General features: G+C 34.4%; 2 protein-coding genes across 3 annotated transcripts; both read left to right on the forward strand.

The window, feature by feature from the left end:
- The first annotated feature begins 5272 nt into the window (after positions 1-5272).
- On the forward strand, positions 5273-12800 carry LOC130052985 (uncharacterized). Of its 2 annotated transcripts, none has more exons than XM_056159575.1 (6): positions 5273-5550; positions 7346-7398; positions 8625-8783; positions 9263-9419; positions 9507-9538; positions 11902-12800. In XM_056159575.1, exons 1-6 carry the CDS (start codon positions 5456-5458, stop codon positions 12324-12326), a joined length of 921 nt encoding a protein of 306 aa, XP_056015550.1. In that variant the 5' UTR covers positions 5273-5455; the 3' UTR covers positions 12327-12800. The 2 variants fall into 2 exon arrangements, with proteins under 2 accessions (XP_056015550.1, XP_056015928.1); XM_056159953.1 differs by having other exon boundaries at positions 9275-9419.
- Positions 12801-12933: 133 nt separating this feature from the next.
- On the forward strand, positions 12934-19048 carry LOC130046482 (uncharacterized). Its single transcript, XM_056157209.1, has 6 exons — positions 12934-13237; positions 13524-13573; positions 13682-13912; positions 16611-16755; positions 17675-17709; positions 18615-19048. Exons 1-6 carry the CDS (start codon positions 12942-12944, stop codon positions 18977-18979), a joined length of 1122 nt encoding a protein of 373 aa, XP_056013184.1. The 5' UTR covers positions 12934-12941; the 3' UTR covers positions 18980-19048.
- Positions 19049-19959: the final 911 nt, after the last annotated feature.

Here is a 19959-nt window from a genome sequence, read left to right on the forward strand (position 1 = left end):
TCAATGTTTAGGTTTTTCAGTAGATTCACCTCCGAGAATTCACGATGACAGATGAAGAATTTGCATGTTGTACATTATATCTATTGAAAAAACACTTCTATTGGACATGTCCAAGTACAGAGTTGGTACCCTGAGTGTAAACGCAGAGTGTAAACAACATTGGCGACAAATACTTCAAGCTTATTACAGGTTATTCATAAAAATAGTTTACACTATTACAATTATCCTATGAAGTTCTAGCCCTCTCTCGAAAACGTTAGAATAAAAAAATCGGAGAGGGTTTCATTATTGATGCTAGATAATCTGTTGGAATTCCCATGGGCACGAATTGTGCTCCTTTGTTAGTTGACTTGTTTTTATATTCCTATGAAGCAGAATTTTTTCTAAAACTTCTACGTGAGAAGAAAACATTTCTTGCTGTGATCTTCAATTCGACATTTATATAATATATCGACGATGTTTTACCTATTAACAATAATACCTTTCATTCATATGTCGATTCGATATATCCCCGTGAACTCGAAATAAAAGACACCACAGAGTCGTCCACGTCTGCCTCATACTTAGATATTTTATTGAAAGTAGATACTATCGGTAAACTAACAACTCAACTTTATGACAAACGGGATGGTTTAGCTTTTCCATCGTCAACATGTATGTAGCAATATTTCATTATCACCTGCATATGGTGTTTATATCTCTCAACAGATTCGATACGCAAGAGTTTATTCTGCGTATGGTCAATTTTTAAATCGAGGCAAGCTACTGACAAACAAGTTGATGGTGCAGGGGTTTCAACAGTCCCGTTTAAAGTCAGCATTTCACAACTTCTATGGTCGTTATGATGATCTATTTTGTCAATACATCCTATCATTGGGTCATATGCTGTCTGACGTGTTTCATACCGATTGTTAAGCCGTTCTTGGCACACTAATTTTTACTATGGATAACTCCGTTTACCTGATAAAGATACAAGGCTCACGGCGGGTGTGACCGGTCGATAGGGGATGCTTACTCTTCCTAGGCACCTGATCCCACCTTTGGTGTGTCCAGGGGTCCGTGTTTGCCCAACTCTCTACTTTGTATTGCTTATTGAGTTATCGTTATATTCATTTTTCATAAATATGTGTCTAAAATGAAACCAAAATATCATCATGACCCAAAATAATTTGAGATTTCTCGATTGCAAGTAAATATATAACGATAAAAAAGAAACGTAATTAGTAGTAATTTATCGCTGAATCTTTTCAAATGATTTTTCCACACCTGATTTTTGGTCTGGTATGAATTGCCTGCATCTAGCATTATATTGTTTAATGGATAGACATTTTATAGAATTTGAGGTGAATAAAACGTGTTTTTATAAAATCCTACAATTGGTCTCTGTAAGTCTCGACTGTTGTAAGTTCCTAATGCATGTGATTCAGACACCAGTAGTCCATCTAAATGCGCGGATTTTCGACATTTGATTGCGTTGTCTTTAAATGTAACCGTTTTTGAGAAACACCGCATCTGAATGATGCAGTTGGACGACTGGAAGCAGGTGTGTCACAATTTGCAGTTGCTAGAGATTTCAATGTTGCACAAAGCACCATACCTCACCTTTGGAACATGTTCGGCATACATGTACAGTAGTTAGACCACGCGTGAAACCAGAAGCATAGTGTCGCTTTATCCGATTGCGTCGTCGTCGTCAATGATTCACGTTATCTATAGCATCTGCCTTGGGATTCGCAGAATATTGTTGCATAGTAAACACGTGTGGAACACAAGATGGCGAACTCCGAACTACTTTATCAAATCATTTAGGTTAATTCAAACTCCGTACAGCGTCAAATTCTCCGGGACTACTTTCCCCTACGAATAGTGATATTGGAGTTGTAGCGTAACGGAACATACTGAGCTGACCGGAGCTTGAGGTTAATTAGGTAACATAATATAGTAATACAGAAACCAATTAGATCAGCTCTTACAATTCCGGATCAAGATATAGCAAATATCAGACAAGATTGTTAGCAATCGACTACGGGATCCTGGGATGGTTATGGAGCGCAGACCGGTTCTGACTCCGCAACATCGCCGGAACCGACTTCAATGTTCTCACACTCATAGAGTATGGGCGCGGCAACGCTGGCAAACAGTTTGGTTCAGCGATCGATTTATCTCCAATTTTATTGCAGAGGCCTGATGAAAACCCCAGAGTGTATAGACTCTAAAACGAACGTTTTGCGCAAAATTGCACCCAGACTCAAAAAAAAGGGGGGGGGGGGAGGTAGTGTTATGATGTGGGCCGCAATATCTTATACAGACAGAGTAGTATTGCTTTTGGTTCAGATACTGGGTTCTTTAACGACTCAACAATATATCGATGAAGTCATACAGCCTCACATGGTTCCAAAAATGCAGCATCCCGGAACAGTTTTTCGACATAACAAAACCAACGACATATTGCTTGTCTAACACGTTATGTTCTGCAAAGACACATTATTCAGGTTCTTCCTTGGCATCCACATCACCAGATTTGAACCCTATCGAACATGCCTGGGACGACGTGTGTAGACGTATCCGCCAAAGAAACCTACGCCTCAGACTGCAACAAGTGGCCCCAGCTATGTAGTAAGAGTGGACCAACATTCCTAGACAGTTTTTAGACTTAAGGTAGTACTCTACATCATCATAATGGCTGACTTCCTTTAAAAACATGGATGAAAAAATCGATATCAGCAATATTTGACTTTTCCTTTTCCATTTAAGTACCTAGCCGAGTAGCTCAGTAGGTTAGAATACCGACTGCTGACCTGTAGGTCGCAGGTTCGAGTGCAACAGGGGTTTTAAATTTTTTTTTCAGATTACCTTCTACTAAAACTGTATTTGTTGACAAAATAAAGTAAATTTGAAAATTTTCAACTTCAAAATATTTTTGTACATATCCTCCACTTTTCATCTACATCAAATTTCTCTGGTGTAGCACACCTCCTTCATTCGGTCCATGGGAATACATTGTCAGGCTGTAATTGGTGCTCGTGGGGGACAAACTAGATATTGGGAGACCTTGAACTGTTAATCAAATATATATATATATATATATATATATATATATATATATATATATACCCTTTTCAGCATTTTCAGCATTGATAACTTTACCAAGCTTTTAATTATACCTAATGAGTAAAATTCATACAAATACATATATCTCTGTGATGCAAAAAGTTCAATAATTTCGCAAAAACTTATGACATCACGAGAAGTACCTTAATGACTATGACCAGGTCGGCCTAACGGATACTCCCTACGAATACAAACAATCCAATTCTTAAAGGAAGTGCATGTATTGTATGAATATATTTCAGAGGAGTTGCGGGAATTCTGATGTTTGCCGGAAGTCTAAGATAGACAGTTACAGTGTATGTTCTACATTGAACACTGGTAATACAGAATAATTTATAGTAGTCTGAGTGATCTACAACTGATTTCCTTGGTTAATAAATGCAAACTATTTACATTGTAGTAGTCAAGAAAAGTTCACAATATCAATCTCAATCTCATATCAATCTCCTAGCTCTTATAAAGAATACAAAATTAAAGGTCATAGGAGACGATTTTCAAAAAAGTCAATTCGGCATATGAATGAAAATGGAAGTTCTTAATACCGGTAGATTAAACGTCGTCGATATATCTAAATGAGAAAGTGTCCAGTTGAAGGCCACATCAAGATATTTTTCTCCATGTAGAAGCTTTTGAATACAATCTGCCTCATAAAAGTATAAAACTAGTCGGCTGATAAAGAAGCACTATTCGTGCTCATAACCAAACACCACCTAGATATTGTCAATGAGGAACTCTAATATCTTTTAATATCAACATCATAGTACTTGTGCGTAGAACCAGAGTGGTGTTTAACAAAGTTATTTTTTTATCACAATATATGAATATATCCGTGTTCTATTTTTATACCAACAGCTGATAGCAAAAATCTGTTGTCAGGAATGGTCGTGTAAAGTGTTGAAAAGTCATAAGGTTTGGTGCTATTCATTTGGAGAAAGTATTGAGACTTCAAATTTACTAAAATTTCCTTGGAATATTTTAGAATCCAGATTTGATTTACACTACTCGCATATGCTGTGGTTTGATATATTGATACGTCTGAAGTTTTCTTTCAAAGCAGCTAATATTATTGTATGGTATTCCTTATCTTGCCCCTGTATCGTTTTCTCTACATTTATCACTCGATCTATGTCAGGTTTTCATTCTGCCCTTTTGATATCTTCATGGTATTCTCTCTCTCTCTCTCTCTCTCTCTCTCTCATTGTGAGTTCTGTCCCTCCTTCATTTCTAGTCTTGATATTTGTTTATACCTATGAGTGTTTTGAGGTAATGTTTTTGATCATTCAAAGAAAAGGAATTATTGTTCATTTGAATGGTGGAAAAAGCAGTAAAATACACCGACCACTTAACACGTACATGAAAGTTGAAGATAAGGAACAGTTATCTATCTCAAAATAAATAATATACAATCATTTCATGCCTACTCAGGAAACAGTCAAAACTATTGTCCCGAGGTTGTGACGAAGACCGGGGAAACTGTTGTCAGAGGCCGCAGTTTCCCGGGTCTTCGCCACTGCCGAGGGGCAATAGTCTTGACTGTTTCCCTAGTAGGCATGGAATAGTTGTTTCATTACCTAATCTGTTAATCTGGTAATAGTTTCTCCCGTGACCGGGAAAAAGTTGTCATGTGACTGGGAAACAGTTCGTCACGTGATAGGGTAATAGTAGGTCACGTGATGAACTTTTTCACCCCTGCTCATTTTGTGTACTTTTCTCTGATGATGTAATATCGATAACGATCATTGGGTCAAATGCTCTCTGACGTTGTTTCATACCGATTGTTAGGCCGTTCTTGGCACACTGATTTTGACTACGGATATCCTCGTTTACTTGTTCAAGGTATAGGGCTCATGGCGGATGTGACCTGTCGAAAGGGGATGCTTACTCCTCCTAGATACCTGATTCCACCTCTGGTATATCCAGGGGGTCCGTGTTTGCCAAACTCTCTGTTTTGTATTGCTTGTGGGAGCTATGAAATTGATCACTGTTCGCTATCTTTGCCTTTCATATTGTAGATTAGGTAATAATACAAAATAGAGAGTTGCCTGGATATACTAGAGGTGGGATCAGGTGCCTATGAGTAGTAAACATCCCCTGTCGACCTTTGTATTATTATGGATGTGTGCAGGCTGATATATAAACTTCCCGTTAAATTACTCACATCATTATTAAATGTGGGTCTATTTCTGAATATTGTTGATGCAGGAAATTCCGGAAAATTGCAATCAAAATTTATGATGTTAAGAGTGTAATCAAATTTGAATACAAACATGTAATTTGGATGAAAAAACTCTCCGAGATCTTGCTATAGCTTACATGTTATGCTTGACGTACAGAAACAATTGTTATGTATACATGTAATTTAATCATATGTGTCATTTTGACCGCGAATCCGGTATACAATATACATAATTCTACAGTAGGATGTTACATAAACGACACGTAAGTAACCATGATAATTATGACAACTGGAAATTATTCCTCTGTCAATTTCTAATGTATACTGTACATATTTTATACTATATGCTGTATGTTGTATTGTACTTCTTTACTTTCATAAGATTGTAGGTGATACTGCGTTTTACATCACAATGTACATCTGTTATATCTTACAGTTGTGTCCGGAAGGGGGGGGGGTACAATTGTAAGAAAGACGAAGATAACGAACAGTGATAAATCTAATAACTTCTATAAGCAATACAAAACAGAGAGTTAAGCGAAAAATAAGGAGAGAGAATTCAAGGAGCAAATCACGGTTTCCTCAAACTTTTGTTTGTCGTTTTGTGAAATACAGATGTACATGTATACGGAACATTTTATTGGTTTTCATGGAATTTTGAATCATTGATTCAATTAAATCCATTATTGGCAATGAGATTAAAAGTATCTCTAGTACTTTTATTTTCGACTTTATCAAAGCATGCCAGATTGGCGAATATTAAATACTAAGTGAATTACAAATTGCGCTTTTAGACTTAGATGTTATTCATGATATTTCTTTACAAAGAGAGAGGGACATAGAAATGACGAGAAAACCCCCAAATCGTAATATGTTTACTGTGAACACGGAAATATTCGCCCCCGTTTTAATTTCGTCCCTTTTGCCCTCGTTGTCAATAGGCGAATTTGAGAGTGGGAGAAACTGTTTTCTCTCACATCTCTCTTTTAAATCAACTATGTCTGGATGAATTTAAAACGGGACGAAACTGCCTGCGAGTGTAGAAAGGCGAAAATAACACGGGACGAAAATAACACTGTATACAGTATTTCAAACATATTTTATTATGTATAATTCCAATGTGATTTGTTACAATTGTTTTGATTGGACAAAAATAAAGCTGAACAATAGTTTACACATGAATAAATCTGAAAACGTGATGTATTCATACATGTCTGAAAACAAATATCGTACATGTAGTACGGGGAAACTATTCAAATTTTTGCAATTGTCAATAAAGCGAATGAATTGGAATTATAAGAATCAAACATTCTTTTTGAAGAATTTATCGATGTGTAACCTCGTTTTGTTTTACTCACACTTCGCACTTTTATTCAGTTTGTGAGTAAAATGTCCGGAGTTTACACATCGATAAATTCTTCATAAATGTTTACATAGACTTCTCCAGTACTAGATCATTACTTTATCAAATTATAAATGAAATTAGTTGCAAGTCTAGCAGAGATATTTTGCGAGGTCCGTCCACGACAAAAAACAAGGTCGTCATATTTTCCCATACAAAGTCTATAACCTTTTTATTATCAAAATGGCCAAATGAGCTCTAAAACTTCATTGTTATTTCGGATTTCAAACATTTCGGTTGAGCATCACTGAAGAGACATTATTTGTCGAAATGCGCATCTGGTGCATCAAAATTGGTACCGTACAAGTTTTACATTATATACTTTTTATATATTTTTAACAATTTCTTTATTGGTTTAACTGAGTGAAAGATGAAAAACACGAAAAATTTGAAAATTAACGGCGTCGTAACGGCTTGTGTATTGATTGTGACGTAATGTTTGCCGGCCGAAATGTTTCTGGGCATATATCTTGGGATATATGCCCGGAAACTTTTAAAGGAAAAAGAAGAGATGAAATTGAAAGTATATAATAAAAAGATATATAAATATCAATAGTAAGTAGAACAAATGTAATGATAAAAAGATTAGTTATAATCACATCGTTTATATACACTACCTTTATATCTTAAGACAAATTTAGTTATTTTCATTCCAGGTTTATCCCATGTGAAACAAATTTGAAATTAATGAAATCAGGGAAATGTGAAGGTAAATATACTCTCTGTTATACTTGAAACAGAAGTGGCTGTAGTTATTTCATGATTAACTTGAATATACATGATCAAATTTAGAATAAAATGCTCAGGGTGAGAATATAACCTTTGAGATTCTGGGAGGAATTAATCACCCCTACATTGCCAGAAATATACATTCTTGATGTACACATTACGATGTGTAGATCGTTCTATTCAACAAGTTCCCAGGGTAATCCCCACCCCCTCATTCTATGATTGTTCAAATATCTTCAAAACAGATGAAATCATTACCCTTATGGCCTATTAGGATGGATAAGTCAAAATGCATTGAGTATTCTGCTGGGCAAGTGCCCTTGGGGTAATCCCAAACCCTATTTCATAATTGTTGATATACATCTAAAGCAATTGAGATCCTGACCCCTAAACCAAATGCATGTATATTCCTGCTGCACATATGAAGATGCATTGAGTATTCTGATGGGTGGGCAAGTGCCTTAATCCCTGGACCCATCATGTTTTTATTGTTCAAATATCTTTAAAATGGTTGAGTATCCAACCCTTAAAGCAAATATATTCTTGTTGCACATGACACAATGCGCTGAGCACCATATTTTCGTTCGCCTCCACCCCTTTCGCTCCTCAAGGTAAAAATAAAAATTCCAAAACCCCACATCTAAAGGACACCGCCAACCATCTCCCAAAAGTTGATTTAGCCAATTCATAAAATGTAAGAGTAGTTCTTAAAACCAGGTTTTTATGTAGAAAAATGTCGTTTTTGAACCCCAATTGGCCCACGAGTGAAAATGAAAATGCACATCTATAGGACACCACCAATTACCTTCCAAAAGATGATTTGGCATAAAATGTATGAGGAGTTCTGGGAACCAAGTTGGGTTTTACTTTTTAAAAAAGCATCATTTTTTACCCTATTTGCCCCAAGGTAAAATTCAAAATTCTGAAACCTTATTGCACATCTACAGGACACCACCTATCACATTGCAAAAGATTATTTGATTACTGCTTAAAATAAAAGAGGGGTTTAAGGAAGAAGAAAGTGTGACAAACGGACGGACTAGGGTAACAACAATATACCTAAACTTTCTTTAGAAATTGCGGGTATTATGAAAATAAAATTCTCCATCAGAAAACATACCAGATTTCCTTTGTCGAAAGATTTTATTTTAGATCTGATAAACGGTAGCAGTTTTAAAGAAAAATATAGATATATTCTGTTTGTAGATTGCGAGGCTGGTAGATATGGTTGTAACTGCTCTCTAGTATGTTCCAGCAATGCATTTGGTGTAGGCTGTTACTCCACATGTAACTGTTTTGCTGATGAGATTTGTGATCCCGCAACAGGATGTACTAGCAACACCAGTGTTTCTTCATATACAACAGGTAGATTTCTCTATAAACATTTATATAACAGTTATGAAACAGGTACTATTTTCTAATTGTTGAACAACAGGTAGAATTCCCTATGAGTAATACAACATATTTCCCATTAACTTATACAACAGTTAGATTGATATATGAACATATTATCCTATCAGGTACAATTAGTATGTTAATTTTTTTTTCTCTTTAAATACGCATGATTTGAAATAAACGTTTGTTTTGCGACATGTTTTTGGTGATCAAAACAACTAATTATTGTATTTCCCTACATATTTTGTGAATTATTGAAAAACATTTCGTAGTCCATAGATTAGAAATAGTTCAGCTTTTTTTCTATAAGAATTTATCTAAATAACGATTTTGTTGTGTTTTGCCGATTTCGTGGTTACATGCGCATTATAAAATCTAATATTTTGATGGAATAAGTTGCAGTATATATCCATATATTTCCATATCTATTGCATCTCTCTTCCCATGAGATATGTTTTCAGATTCCTCCAACCTTCCAAGAAGTTCTCCTGTAAGGTCATTTAATTTTCCAAAAAACAATCGTCTGAACAAATTTCCGTTGTCGCTGCTGGTGTCCTCGGCAACTGTAGTTTTCTTCAGCATACTCTGTGCTGCTATCCTGATACGGTATTACACAATACTCAAATCTATTTCATTTGAAATTGTTATTTCTACACATGCCTCAAATTTTATTTCTTTTTAAAACATTTTCAGATTAAAAAAAAGAGTATACCAACGTGAATACAGTAAGTAAATTTGATTTAGAGTCCTATTTCAAAATCCACACAATTTGTGTAGTATTAATTTAGGATTTAATATAGTTTCAAATCATCTTATTCATGAGGGTCAGAATTCTAGAAAAAATACCATCATACTACAAAAGGTAGAAAATGTGGGAAATCTTGAAAGTCCACATGGAAATAATGTGAATGTGATGGAACTCTACGTAAACTAAACATAGTCATGGACATCGTCATGCTCACGGCGGGTGTGACCGGTTGACAGGGAATGCTTACTCCTCCTAGGCACCTGATCCCACCTCTGGTGTGTCCAGGGGTCCGTGTTTGCCCAACTCTCTGTTTTGTATTGCTTATAGGAGTTATGAGATTGATCACTGTACGTTATCTTCGCCTGTAATGCCACCGGATGATAATTCGAAACACACCGCCCGTCCCTTAAACTTAGTCTAATTAACAAAGGAATATATGCTATCAACATGAACAACATCGTTGGTTATAATACAGTTCAGACTTGTATTCCAAGTTCCGGTCAACACCCTGTATTACCCACAAGTGTACCTCTACTATTGCATCCATTTGTAAATTTACAAACACACTTTACGCTTAGATATAGATGATCTTATTCAAAATTATAGGGGAAAACAGAGTGCCAAAAAAAGTGGAGTCAAATTCGTCTAACGATAATATACCATAGGATTTGCGAAATGCTGACTTTAAACGAAACTGTTGAAATCCCTGCATCATCAACTTGTTTTCAGTAGCCTGCCTCGATTTAAAAACTGACCACACACCGAACAAGCTCTTGCGTATCAAATCAGTTGAGAGATATTAACACCATATGTAGGTGATAATGGAATATTGCTACATAAATATGGGAAGTTGACGATGGAGAAGTTGAAATCGTCCTGTTTGTCATAAAGTTGAGTTGTTAGTTTACCGTTATATATATTTCCAATAAAATATTCAAGTATGAAGCAGAAGTGGACGAGCTCACAGGGATATATCGAATCGACATATAAATGAAAATTATCATTGTTGATAGATAATACATCGTCGATATATATAAATGTCAAATTCAAGGCCACAGCAAGAGATTTTTTTCTTCTCACGTAAAAGTGTTTCGATAAATTCTGCTTCATAGGTATATAAAAACAAGTCAGCTAACAAAGGAGCACAATTCGTGCCCTTGTTGATTCCAACAGACTGTTGGAAGACCTGAACACCAAAGACCACGATGATAATTATTGTCAATTAGGAACTCCAGCATATTTTGTATTTCAACTTCAGAGTGCTTGTGTGGGGAATCAGAATGGTGTTTAACAAAGGAATTTTTTGGATGGCTGAATACTAGATTCGAATATTTCCGTTTTCCATTATTTTAAAGAAGCAACTGCCTATGATGTCAAAAAGTCTAGTCTTTAATTCATCGTGAGGAATGGTAGTGTAAAGTGTTGAAAAGTCATACCTTTTGATTTTCTTGTTTTGGGAAAAGTTTTGCGATTTCAAATTCACTAAAAATTCTCCAGAAGTTTTTAGAATCCACATTTGATTTACACCACTTCTGGTATATGTAGTCGCACAATACTTTTGAGGTTTCTCCTTCACAGCTGTTAATGTTTTCGTGAGGAGCAAAGATAGGGGCTTTGTAGAACATTTACTGGATTCAGCAATGTATCTTTATTTGTAAGGGTTTTTATGAAATTTAGGAATCTAGTATAGGTACGGTAACTCATATTCATCCGACCCATTGACTAGGATATTAAATGTGTCTAACATTGAAGCATGGTTTTGAAGAATTCATCTTTTGAAAAGGCAAATATCATTTTAATTGTGATTTCCCGCTCTTGCGTGGGGTTTTATCTAGTACAAATAAAAAGGAATACTTGTAAAAAAAAACACCCCAACAACCCAAAAAGCAATAATCAAAATGCAAAAACAACCCCTGGAAATATATGACAAGAAAACCAATGTCAAAGTATATAACATAAATCGAATTAATGTGTAATACATGTACATCAAATCTATGAAATGTCATTATACTCTCTCTCTCTCTCTCTCTCTCTCTCTCTCTCTCTCGTCCTGGTTACGAAAGGAACGCTCTACCACTGAGCTACTGTGACCGGTGTATACACTTAATGAAGTAAAGACACAGCTACATGAACATTGTAAATAATGTAACAATCATAGACATACAGAAACGAAACCATGAATTCAAACTGATTTATCTCGATTAATACTATGTCCACCGTCAATGTTAATTTACTTTTGTTTCATACATGTACAATAACACACAATATTTGAATTTATTACATATTGAATAAGTTGTCCTGTTTGAAATTCAATATGATCGTATCTTTTTTCTTCTTCAGAAAAACTGGTAAATAACTTGCACATGGCTGAAACAAGAAGAACTGAAGATGATCCTGAATATGCTTCCTACAACTATACAGATTCGAGTATATTCAGCAATAGCCTACGCCATAGCAATGAAGAAAACACGTACGACCATTCGGAACGAGGAAGCTACAACATCTTATCTCTAAGAACCAGATCATCAATGGTAAATGAAAATGACGAGGGGTGTGATGTGGCTTCATGCAGTTTTCCACATTCATCTTACAGTATGTCAAAATCTAAAGTCGAGGAGTTGAATGTCGGGATAGAACCAGAATGTTTGATCAACCTATTTCACGAGGACGAAGGTCAAAAAGTAATATATACCAAATGGGAAAAGGAAACTAATCCTAAATCACCGACTACAAGTATCAACAGACCAAAGTCAAGCATATGGTGATAGCGACATACTGCGTCATGTCCTGAAAAAGAGGAATTTCGTGTCTAGTTGTGCCGCGAACAAAGAGAAAGTGGTTATTTAAAAACCCAAAATCATGAATACATGCATGTCTGTATGCTGCATTAAGTTCACAGGAGGATGTTGCTTTTGATTGGAATACATGATTAGAAGTCCATACAATAAAAACATAATGATTGAGTTTGCTTCTCAAAACCAAATCTCAGAAAACTTGTTACACGTAACTTTAGTACAGTTTTTGATAATTCCAATATTTGAAGAATGTAGGTACATACATGTATCTATGAAGGAAAATTAAAATGATATTCCGTCTCATCTCCACTTGTGTACATGTACTACAGTGTATATTATTCTAAGACAAAATATTTGTTTGTTGTCATTTTTGGCGTATCTTGAAAAACACTTTTTGTCTTATCAGCCATAATAAAAGTCACGGTGGTGGCAAAGTACAGCATACACCATGGCTTGTTATTCATATTCGATTTGTAAAACTTGGAGGATAATGGGGGCTATACGTGTTCTATGTAACAATAGAAACATTGATTAATTATGCTTTGGTGATATACTAGGTCGAGTAGAATGAATTAAAGTTTAACGATGTCCGATGAAGGTCTGATTATATTTTACAATATTTATTACAATGGATATACTTCCGCAAATTATGAAATGTTTCTGCAGAATAATTTATTACTAATTGAAATGAAGCTTGTAAATATTGGTGTGAATTCCGGAAACAATTCTAGAGTTGAAAATCTGAAAGTAAAAATCTGCAGAATAAGTGTACTTAATATTACTGTCATCGAATGTTTACCCGACATGTTAGGTTTCGTCTTCATTACGATTCTCCTTAAACTTGTGCATCCTGCTGAAGGGGACTGTCACGTAAACAACTGGTAATTCAGTTATTCTACAAATTTTAAATATTGTTACAAAAGATTGCATGATATTTATCATAAAGTTTAAATGTTACATAATCTAAATGTGTGAACTATTTTCTGTATTTTGAATTGACCTGAATAGCAGATTTTATCAATCTACTTAAAATGTACCTATATGATAATACCTGTTCACGTTATCTCAAATTAGATTTCCTTTTATGACTCTTGATATGGAGTAATATTCATGTGCATGTATTTTCCACCAAAAATGAACTTTAACACAGCCAATTATCATACACAGGCCATTGTCATGTGAAGCCAACTTCAAAGTAGGGCCCGATAAATGTGAACGTAAGTAAAGTACTACCAAAATAATTGGCACAGAGAATTTATGTAACAAATCGTGTGAACACGGCTCTAAGAAATAGAAAACTACATTGAACTGACAACTCATTTCAGCATGTGAAGCCGGTAAATATGGATGTAACTGCTCCCAGGACTGCACCGTCAATACATATGGTTTGAACTGCTACCTCAAGTGTAATTGTTCTGTGGATGAACTTTGTGACCCAGCAGTTGGATGTGTTAGCTTCAACATCACTTCAACGTACAAAACATTTACACAACAAACATCGGTTTCAGCATCATCATCATCATCATCATCATCAACAACACCATCTTCATCATCAGGTTTATATTCTTCCTTATTACACGTCTACTGATTTATCTCCCTTTAAATTTAATACAATAAAACTGTCTATTTCCCAGAAAATGCAAAATCACCGCAACTCCATATCTAATATTCATTGATATTTTTAACCAATTAAAATACCCGCTAGGTGGAGCGTTCCGCACTGAGGTCTGTGACATATTGTTATTATTAGACGTCATGAAAGAAAAACTGTAATCATAATGGTCATTCGATCAAGCTCTTGCGTATCAAATCAGTTGAGAGATATAAACACCATATGCAGGTGATAATGGAATATTGCTACATAAATATGGGAAGTTGACGATGGAGACGTTGAAATCATCCCGTTTGTCATAAAGTTGAGTTGTTAGTTTGCCGTTAATATCTACTTTCAATAACATATCTAAGTATGAAACAGAAGTGGACGACTCTTTGGTGTCTTTTATTTCGAGTTCACTGGGATATATCGAATCGACTGAATGCAAATTATAATTGTTAATAGATAATTCATCGTCGATATATCTAAATGTCAAATTGAAGGCCACAGCAAGAGATTTTTTCATCTCAAGTAGAAGTTTTTTTTAAAACATAAATTCTGCTTCATAGGAATATAGAAACAGGTCAGGTAACAAAGGCGCTCTATCAAGAGTTAAAGAAAGCTCTTTTTTATTACAGATTATTTGAATTTAGATATAAGAAACTTTGTTGATATTAAAAAATGGACTTTTTATACAAATTGGGTTGACAAAGGCATTAAGACCTTGAATGGCTTAGTTTTACAGAATGGAACATTCAAATGTTTTACTGATGTAAAAGATGTGGTTGGTACAAAGAACCTTTTAAGCTATTATTGTCTTATTTCAAAAGTACCCAAAAATATTAAAAAAACAAATTACTGATTTTAAAAACAAAGTACATCATGAATTTTTGAGTCCAAATCAATGCATTGTACAGAAATGAACTCTAGTTCTAATGTTAAATTGTTATATCAAGTTTTGAAGGAAAAGGAATTCATAGCCCCACAACTCAAAAGAGAGAAGGGGGAAACTTATCTCAGTGAAACTATTTCAGGAAAATGTTAGGAAGTTTACTGTATGAACGCATCATTATGCACAAAAGAAACAAAATTAATTGATTTTCAATACCGTAGTATGTGTTATATAGCTACAAACTCTTTCCTTCACAAACTTAAACTTGTAGACAATGACTTGTGTTCATTTTGCAAAAGCGAAAGAGAAACAGTCACTAATATTTTTTATGACTGTGCGTATGTATCTGCTTTCTGGAGAGATTTTGTGAAATGGTACAATGCACTTGAAAAAGATTATAAAATCAAAAAAGAATTGTGTTACTAGGCAATATTGATGGAAGCTGTTTGGAAAATTTTCTTCTTTTGTTAGTAATAGAGCACATTTATTACTCCAGATCACAGGGCTCAAAACCCAAATTGTCAGATGCAATTGATTTGTTTAAATACTATAGAAATTTATAAAAATATTGTCAAAATGTATTTCATAGCAAGTCCAAAATGCTTGGTAAATGGGCATTGTATGATAATATAATGGACAAATAGTTTGTTAAAAATCAATATACATTGATATGAAAAATAAAACAATTACCTTTATATTTAAATTTCCATGTGTATATATGTATTTTTATGTGTGTATTTATATTTATGTGTGTATATGTATATATTATACATGTATATATTATATATACAATTCATTGTAATTGTTGATTTAAAGGTGCACGGAGTAATTGCAAATGTGAATGAGCGAGTGAAGATTAAAGTTTGTATGTATAAATGTTTTGAAAATACAAAAATAAAACATTAAAAAAACTAAGGAGCACAGTTCGTGCCCAGGGGATTTCCAACAGACTGTTGGAAGACCTGATCACCAAAGACCACGAAGATTTTGTCAATGAGGAACTCCAGCATATTTTTTATTTCAACTTCAGAGTACTTGTGTATGGAATCAGAGTGGCGTTTAACAAAATATTTTTTGGAATGACTGATCACTAGATAGGAATATTTGCGTTTTCCATTTTTGTTGATAAAGCAACTATCTATGATGTCAAAAAGTTTAGTCTTTAATTTATCGCGAGGAATGGTCGTGTAAAGAGTTGAAAAGTCGTACGTTTTGATGTTGATTTGAGAAAAGTTTTGTGATTTCAAGTTTACTAAAAGTTCTTTGGAAGTTTTTTTTAGAATCCACATTTGATTTACACCACATCGGGCATATGTAGTTGCACAGTACGTTTGAGTAGAATAAATATTGATAACATGAACCCATTTCAATCCGTAGTAGATTAAGTTAATCTTACTGAAAATCGTAGTCTGAACGCAATGCAGATTAAATATTGTGTGTTAAGTTTACTCATGTTATGCCAATCCCAGTTTGAACCGCCCTAAGTAACACGATACGCATAATGCCCAGTGATTTTCTTGATTGAAAAGAAATGTCAATTTAAACCAGACACAGTTGATCAGTCCCCATACAATTGTAGATGGATGGTCGTATAATCACTCATTACATCGAGTCATATGAAATGCAAAACATTTTGTATATGGCATTATTAAATATTTCAATCCGACTCCTGTGTAACGACCATGGGTGATTGTTTCTTTATGATAATTCAGACAATATCGTACATGTACCACATATCATCCGTCTACTGATTTGTTTATTTATCTAGAAGCTCAAGAGACGACAACAGTGCTGAGAAATAGTGCAGCGCCATTAAAACCATTAACGATGTTCAACGCTGTTATTATTGCATTAGCAGCCTCATTGGTTTTAGTGGTTACGCTGAGCATTTCCTGCATAGTTATTGTATTAAGGTAATTATAATTATCTATCATAATATCAGTTGTTGTGTCACAATATACCTGTTTATTGTAGTTAAACTTTTATCTCTCTTTTTATGCCCCCCCCCCTACTTGAAGATGCAGGGGCACATATTTTTGGTTTGTCTGTCTGTGTGTCTGCAAAACTTTAACACTAGTCCTAACTTTTGAATAGATGCTAATATAGCTTTTATATGTTACATGTGTAATGTATTCCTGGTGACATAACCTTCTTTGATTATCAAAGGATTTGACCTCGTGATCGTTTGACTTGCTTTTGAGTAATTTAGACCAAAGCCATAACTTTTAAATGTTTAGTAATATGTCTTTTATATTCCACATGTACTTTCTTTTGAAAAGACATTTCTTTAAGTAGCATTTTTTAATACCTCATGACCTTGACCTTTTACCTACTTTTGAAATGTTAACCTTGGTAATAGCTTTTGAACGGGTTGGGCTAAGGCTTTGCTATTTCACATGTGTCTTCTTTGTAATAATAGTTTTCATTTCTGAGTTTGTAATATTGACCTTGGGGTTTGACATACTTTTGAAAAACTTTAACCTTGGCCCTTATCGACTACGTCGCAATTCGGGTGCATCAGTGTTTTACAAGCACAGATTGTTTCATTGTGTGATTGTATGACTGAAATTTAGGTTTAACAAAAGCCTTCAGAAATTTAAGATAATTATCGATTCATATGGAGGACAAGTTGTAAAAGTGACAAACATCAAATGTCAATGTATTTTTGAAAAGACTCTAGGGATTTGAAATTTTGGGAAGGTCACCCAACAGGAAAATAAGATTTAGCAACGCATAGATACATTGTACATGTATTTATTTTCACTATATTTTTTAGTGCTGTAATAACAACGCATAAATATATGTATTTATTTTTACTGTATTTGTTTGTAGACGAAACTCGAAAAAGGGGACAAAAACAGCTACGAGTAAGTGCCCTAATGTTTTTATTATCGTTGAAATAACAGCGTGCCACTTCGCTTGATGGAGCGTGCAAATTTCAATCACTGATTGGTCATGTAGTTTCAGTAAAGTTAGCTTGGATGACCACGTTATGCCATTCTTTCAAAGAAGCCGCACCTAAACATTTGCAGGGTGATCAAACTGTCATGCTGTTACTGAAATGATTGCATTATTGATATAAAACTCACTGCAGTCATTGTTACCATAAACTAATGGACAGTAAGATAAAACAAAATCTAGTATGGAATACGTAATGTCAATTGCCGCGAAATCAAAGAAGCAGTCTCGCAAATTCAGCTCTAAAAATTTTGAAACTTTCCAAACCCATTGATGACGAATATCATCAATAACATTAAAAGTCACCAACCTTTATCTCTTTATGACGTCACAATCCTATTCTGTTGTATTATGACTAAATCATCTGCGGCTCTATTCTCTGTGTTTGGGATAGTGTGAATATGCTATATCATTCGCCAACTTCCGATTCAAATTTGCTGATAAGATAAAGAGCATATTATCAATTATGTAATAATCAACAAAACATTTTTAAATCTGTGACTGAGTAGATATCATATAGATTGTTGAAAATTCGCAATATGTACCTATTCATAACAAAGTCTTGCAATTCCGCCCCGTTTCTAAAAAAGACTCTAATATTTCTACAAATATGTAGATGTGAGAATTTATGAAATTGCAAATTGATGGAATTGAAGTTATGCCATTCGCAAAATAAATCTTTAAAATGGATAAAGTTTTTGATTTTAAAAATAGAACTTTGTAATACGGATTAATACTGTATATTTGTAAAATTATCATAACGATAGCTATATATCATGAATAAAGAGTGTCATCAATTCTAACTATCGTTTAGAAACAAAGAACAGCGAGGAGATGTCTGAGACCGCGGAACAAAATCCAGATTTCCATTCGTACCTTACCATCAGCGAAAGATCATTTCGTCTGTATGCCGATGTTCATTATGACGAAGCGGAGGAGAGGAAGAGCTTAACATCAGTATCACTACACAGCAAAGGATACGATACCAGCATCAGTGATAAAAGTGGAGGATCCGGTTATTATCTAACACCGACAGTAAAGACTGCCAAAAAAGACACAAACGGTAGTCAGTCATCTGTAACACCGACAGTAAAGACTGCCCAAAAAGATGCAACCGGTAGTCAGTCATCTGGCGATTATGACGATACCATCACAAATTGTTCAGAAACCTGTATCTGACGATTAAATACAGATTGCTATCAGGGAAACATAAGGCATGTTTGATGTAATTAAAGCATGAGATGTCTCTTTTAACTTTTACCGTTAATTCCCAGCTCTTTCCCTGTCTACATTTTACAGAATTTGGGAAATGCTTATTTTAAACGAGACTGTTGAACCAATGCATTGTAACATCAAACTATTTGTCGTTAGTCTACCTCGATTTAAAACATAACATGTTCATAAGCATCGAATCAGTTGAGAGACATAAACACCATATGTAGGTGATGATGGAATATTGTTATATAAAGATGGTAGGTTGACGATGGAGAAGCTGAAATCATCCCCTTTACCATAAAATTGAGTTGTTAGTTTACTGTCAATATCCATGTTCAACAACCTAATTTTGATGCAATTCATCAAATCGGTCACTAAGAATTTAAGATATTCTAAACTAGTTCCATGAAACACGAAAAATGTAAGATGAAATATTTTAAACAAAATCAAGAAACAATTCAATTTGAGTACTCACTTTATAAAGCATTAACTACTATACGTGTAACGTGTGTTCAGCAGAGGGTCGATATTTATCAGTGGACACGTACCTGGTTACACCAAGGATTTTGCAGTACATATATTTTACAAAAATGTTTGTTGTCTACTATAACCAAGTGACGTAGGTTTTAATATTAAATTTATTAAGAACTAAAGGCAATGGCAGATCTGAAATTAACAAATCACACACCACATTACACATGCAACAAAATATACAATTCCATAAATTCATATTCGTATTTCCCTTTAAAGAAGTCAAAATATTCCAATGAAATGTACATGATCGACTTTATTACTTTACTTCAAAAAGTAACAAACTTTATAGTCCTTGATAAAAAAACCCGGCCATTTCATAGTAGAGAAATATACTGATAAAAAATAGTTCAACGTACATAATTATCAATCAGTTAATAATAAACATTTCAAATCTATACCTTACGGTGTGG

Source organism: Ostrea edulis, chromosome 1 (genome assembly GCF_947568905.1).
Source record: "Ostrea edulis chromosome 1, xbOstEdul1.1, whole genome shotgun sequence".
NCBI lineage: Eukaryota > Metazoa > Mollusca > Bivalvia > Ostreida > Ostreidae > Ostrea > Ostrea edulis.

Bases quoted from the DNA above. Each gene is read 5' to 3' on its own strand.
- LOC130052985 (XM_056159575.1), top strand. From the start codon at position 5,456: ATGTATACATGTAATTTAATCATATGTGTCATTTTGACCGCGAATCCG. The intron at 5,551-7,345 runs GTAAGTAACCAT...TTTTCATTCCAG, and splicing joins GGATGTTACATAAACGACAC to GTTTATCCCATGTGAAACAA. The intron at 9,420-9,506 runs GTATTACACAAT...AAACATTTTCAG, and splicing joins TGTGCTGCTATCCTGATACG to ATTAAAAAAAAGAGTATACC.
- LOC130046482 (XM_056157209.1), top strand. From the start codon at position 12,942: ATGTCCGATGAAGGTCTGATTATATTTTACAATATTTATTACAATGGA. The intron at 13,238-13,523 runs GTAATTCAGTTA...TATCATACACAG, and splicing joins GACTGTCACGTAAACAACTG to GCCATTGTCATGTGAAGCCA. The intron at 13,913-16,610 runs GTTTATATTCTT...TTATTTATCTAG, and splicing joins AACACCATCTTCATCATCAG to AAGCTCAAGAGACGACAACA.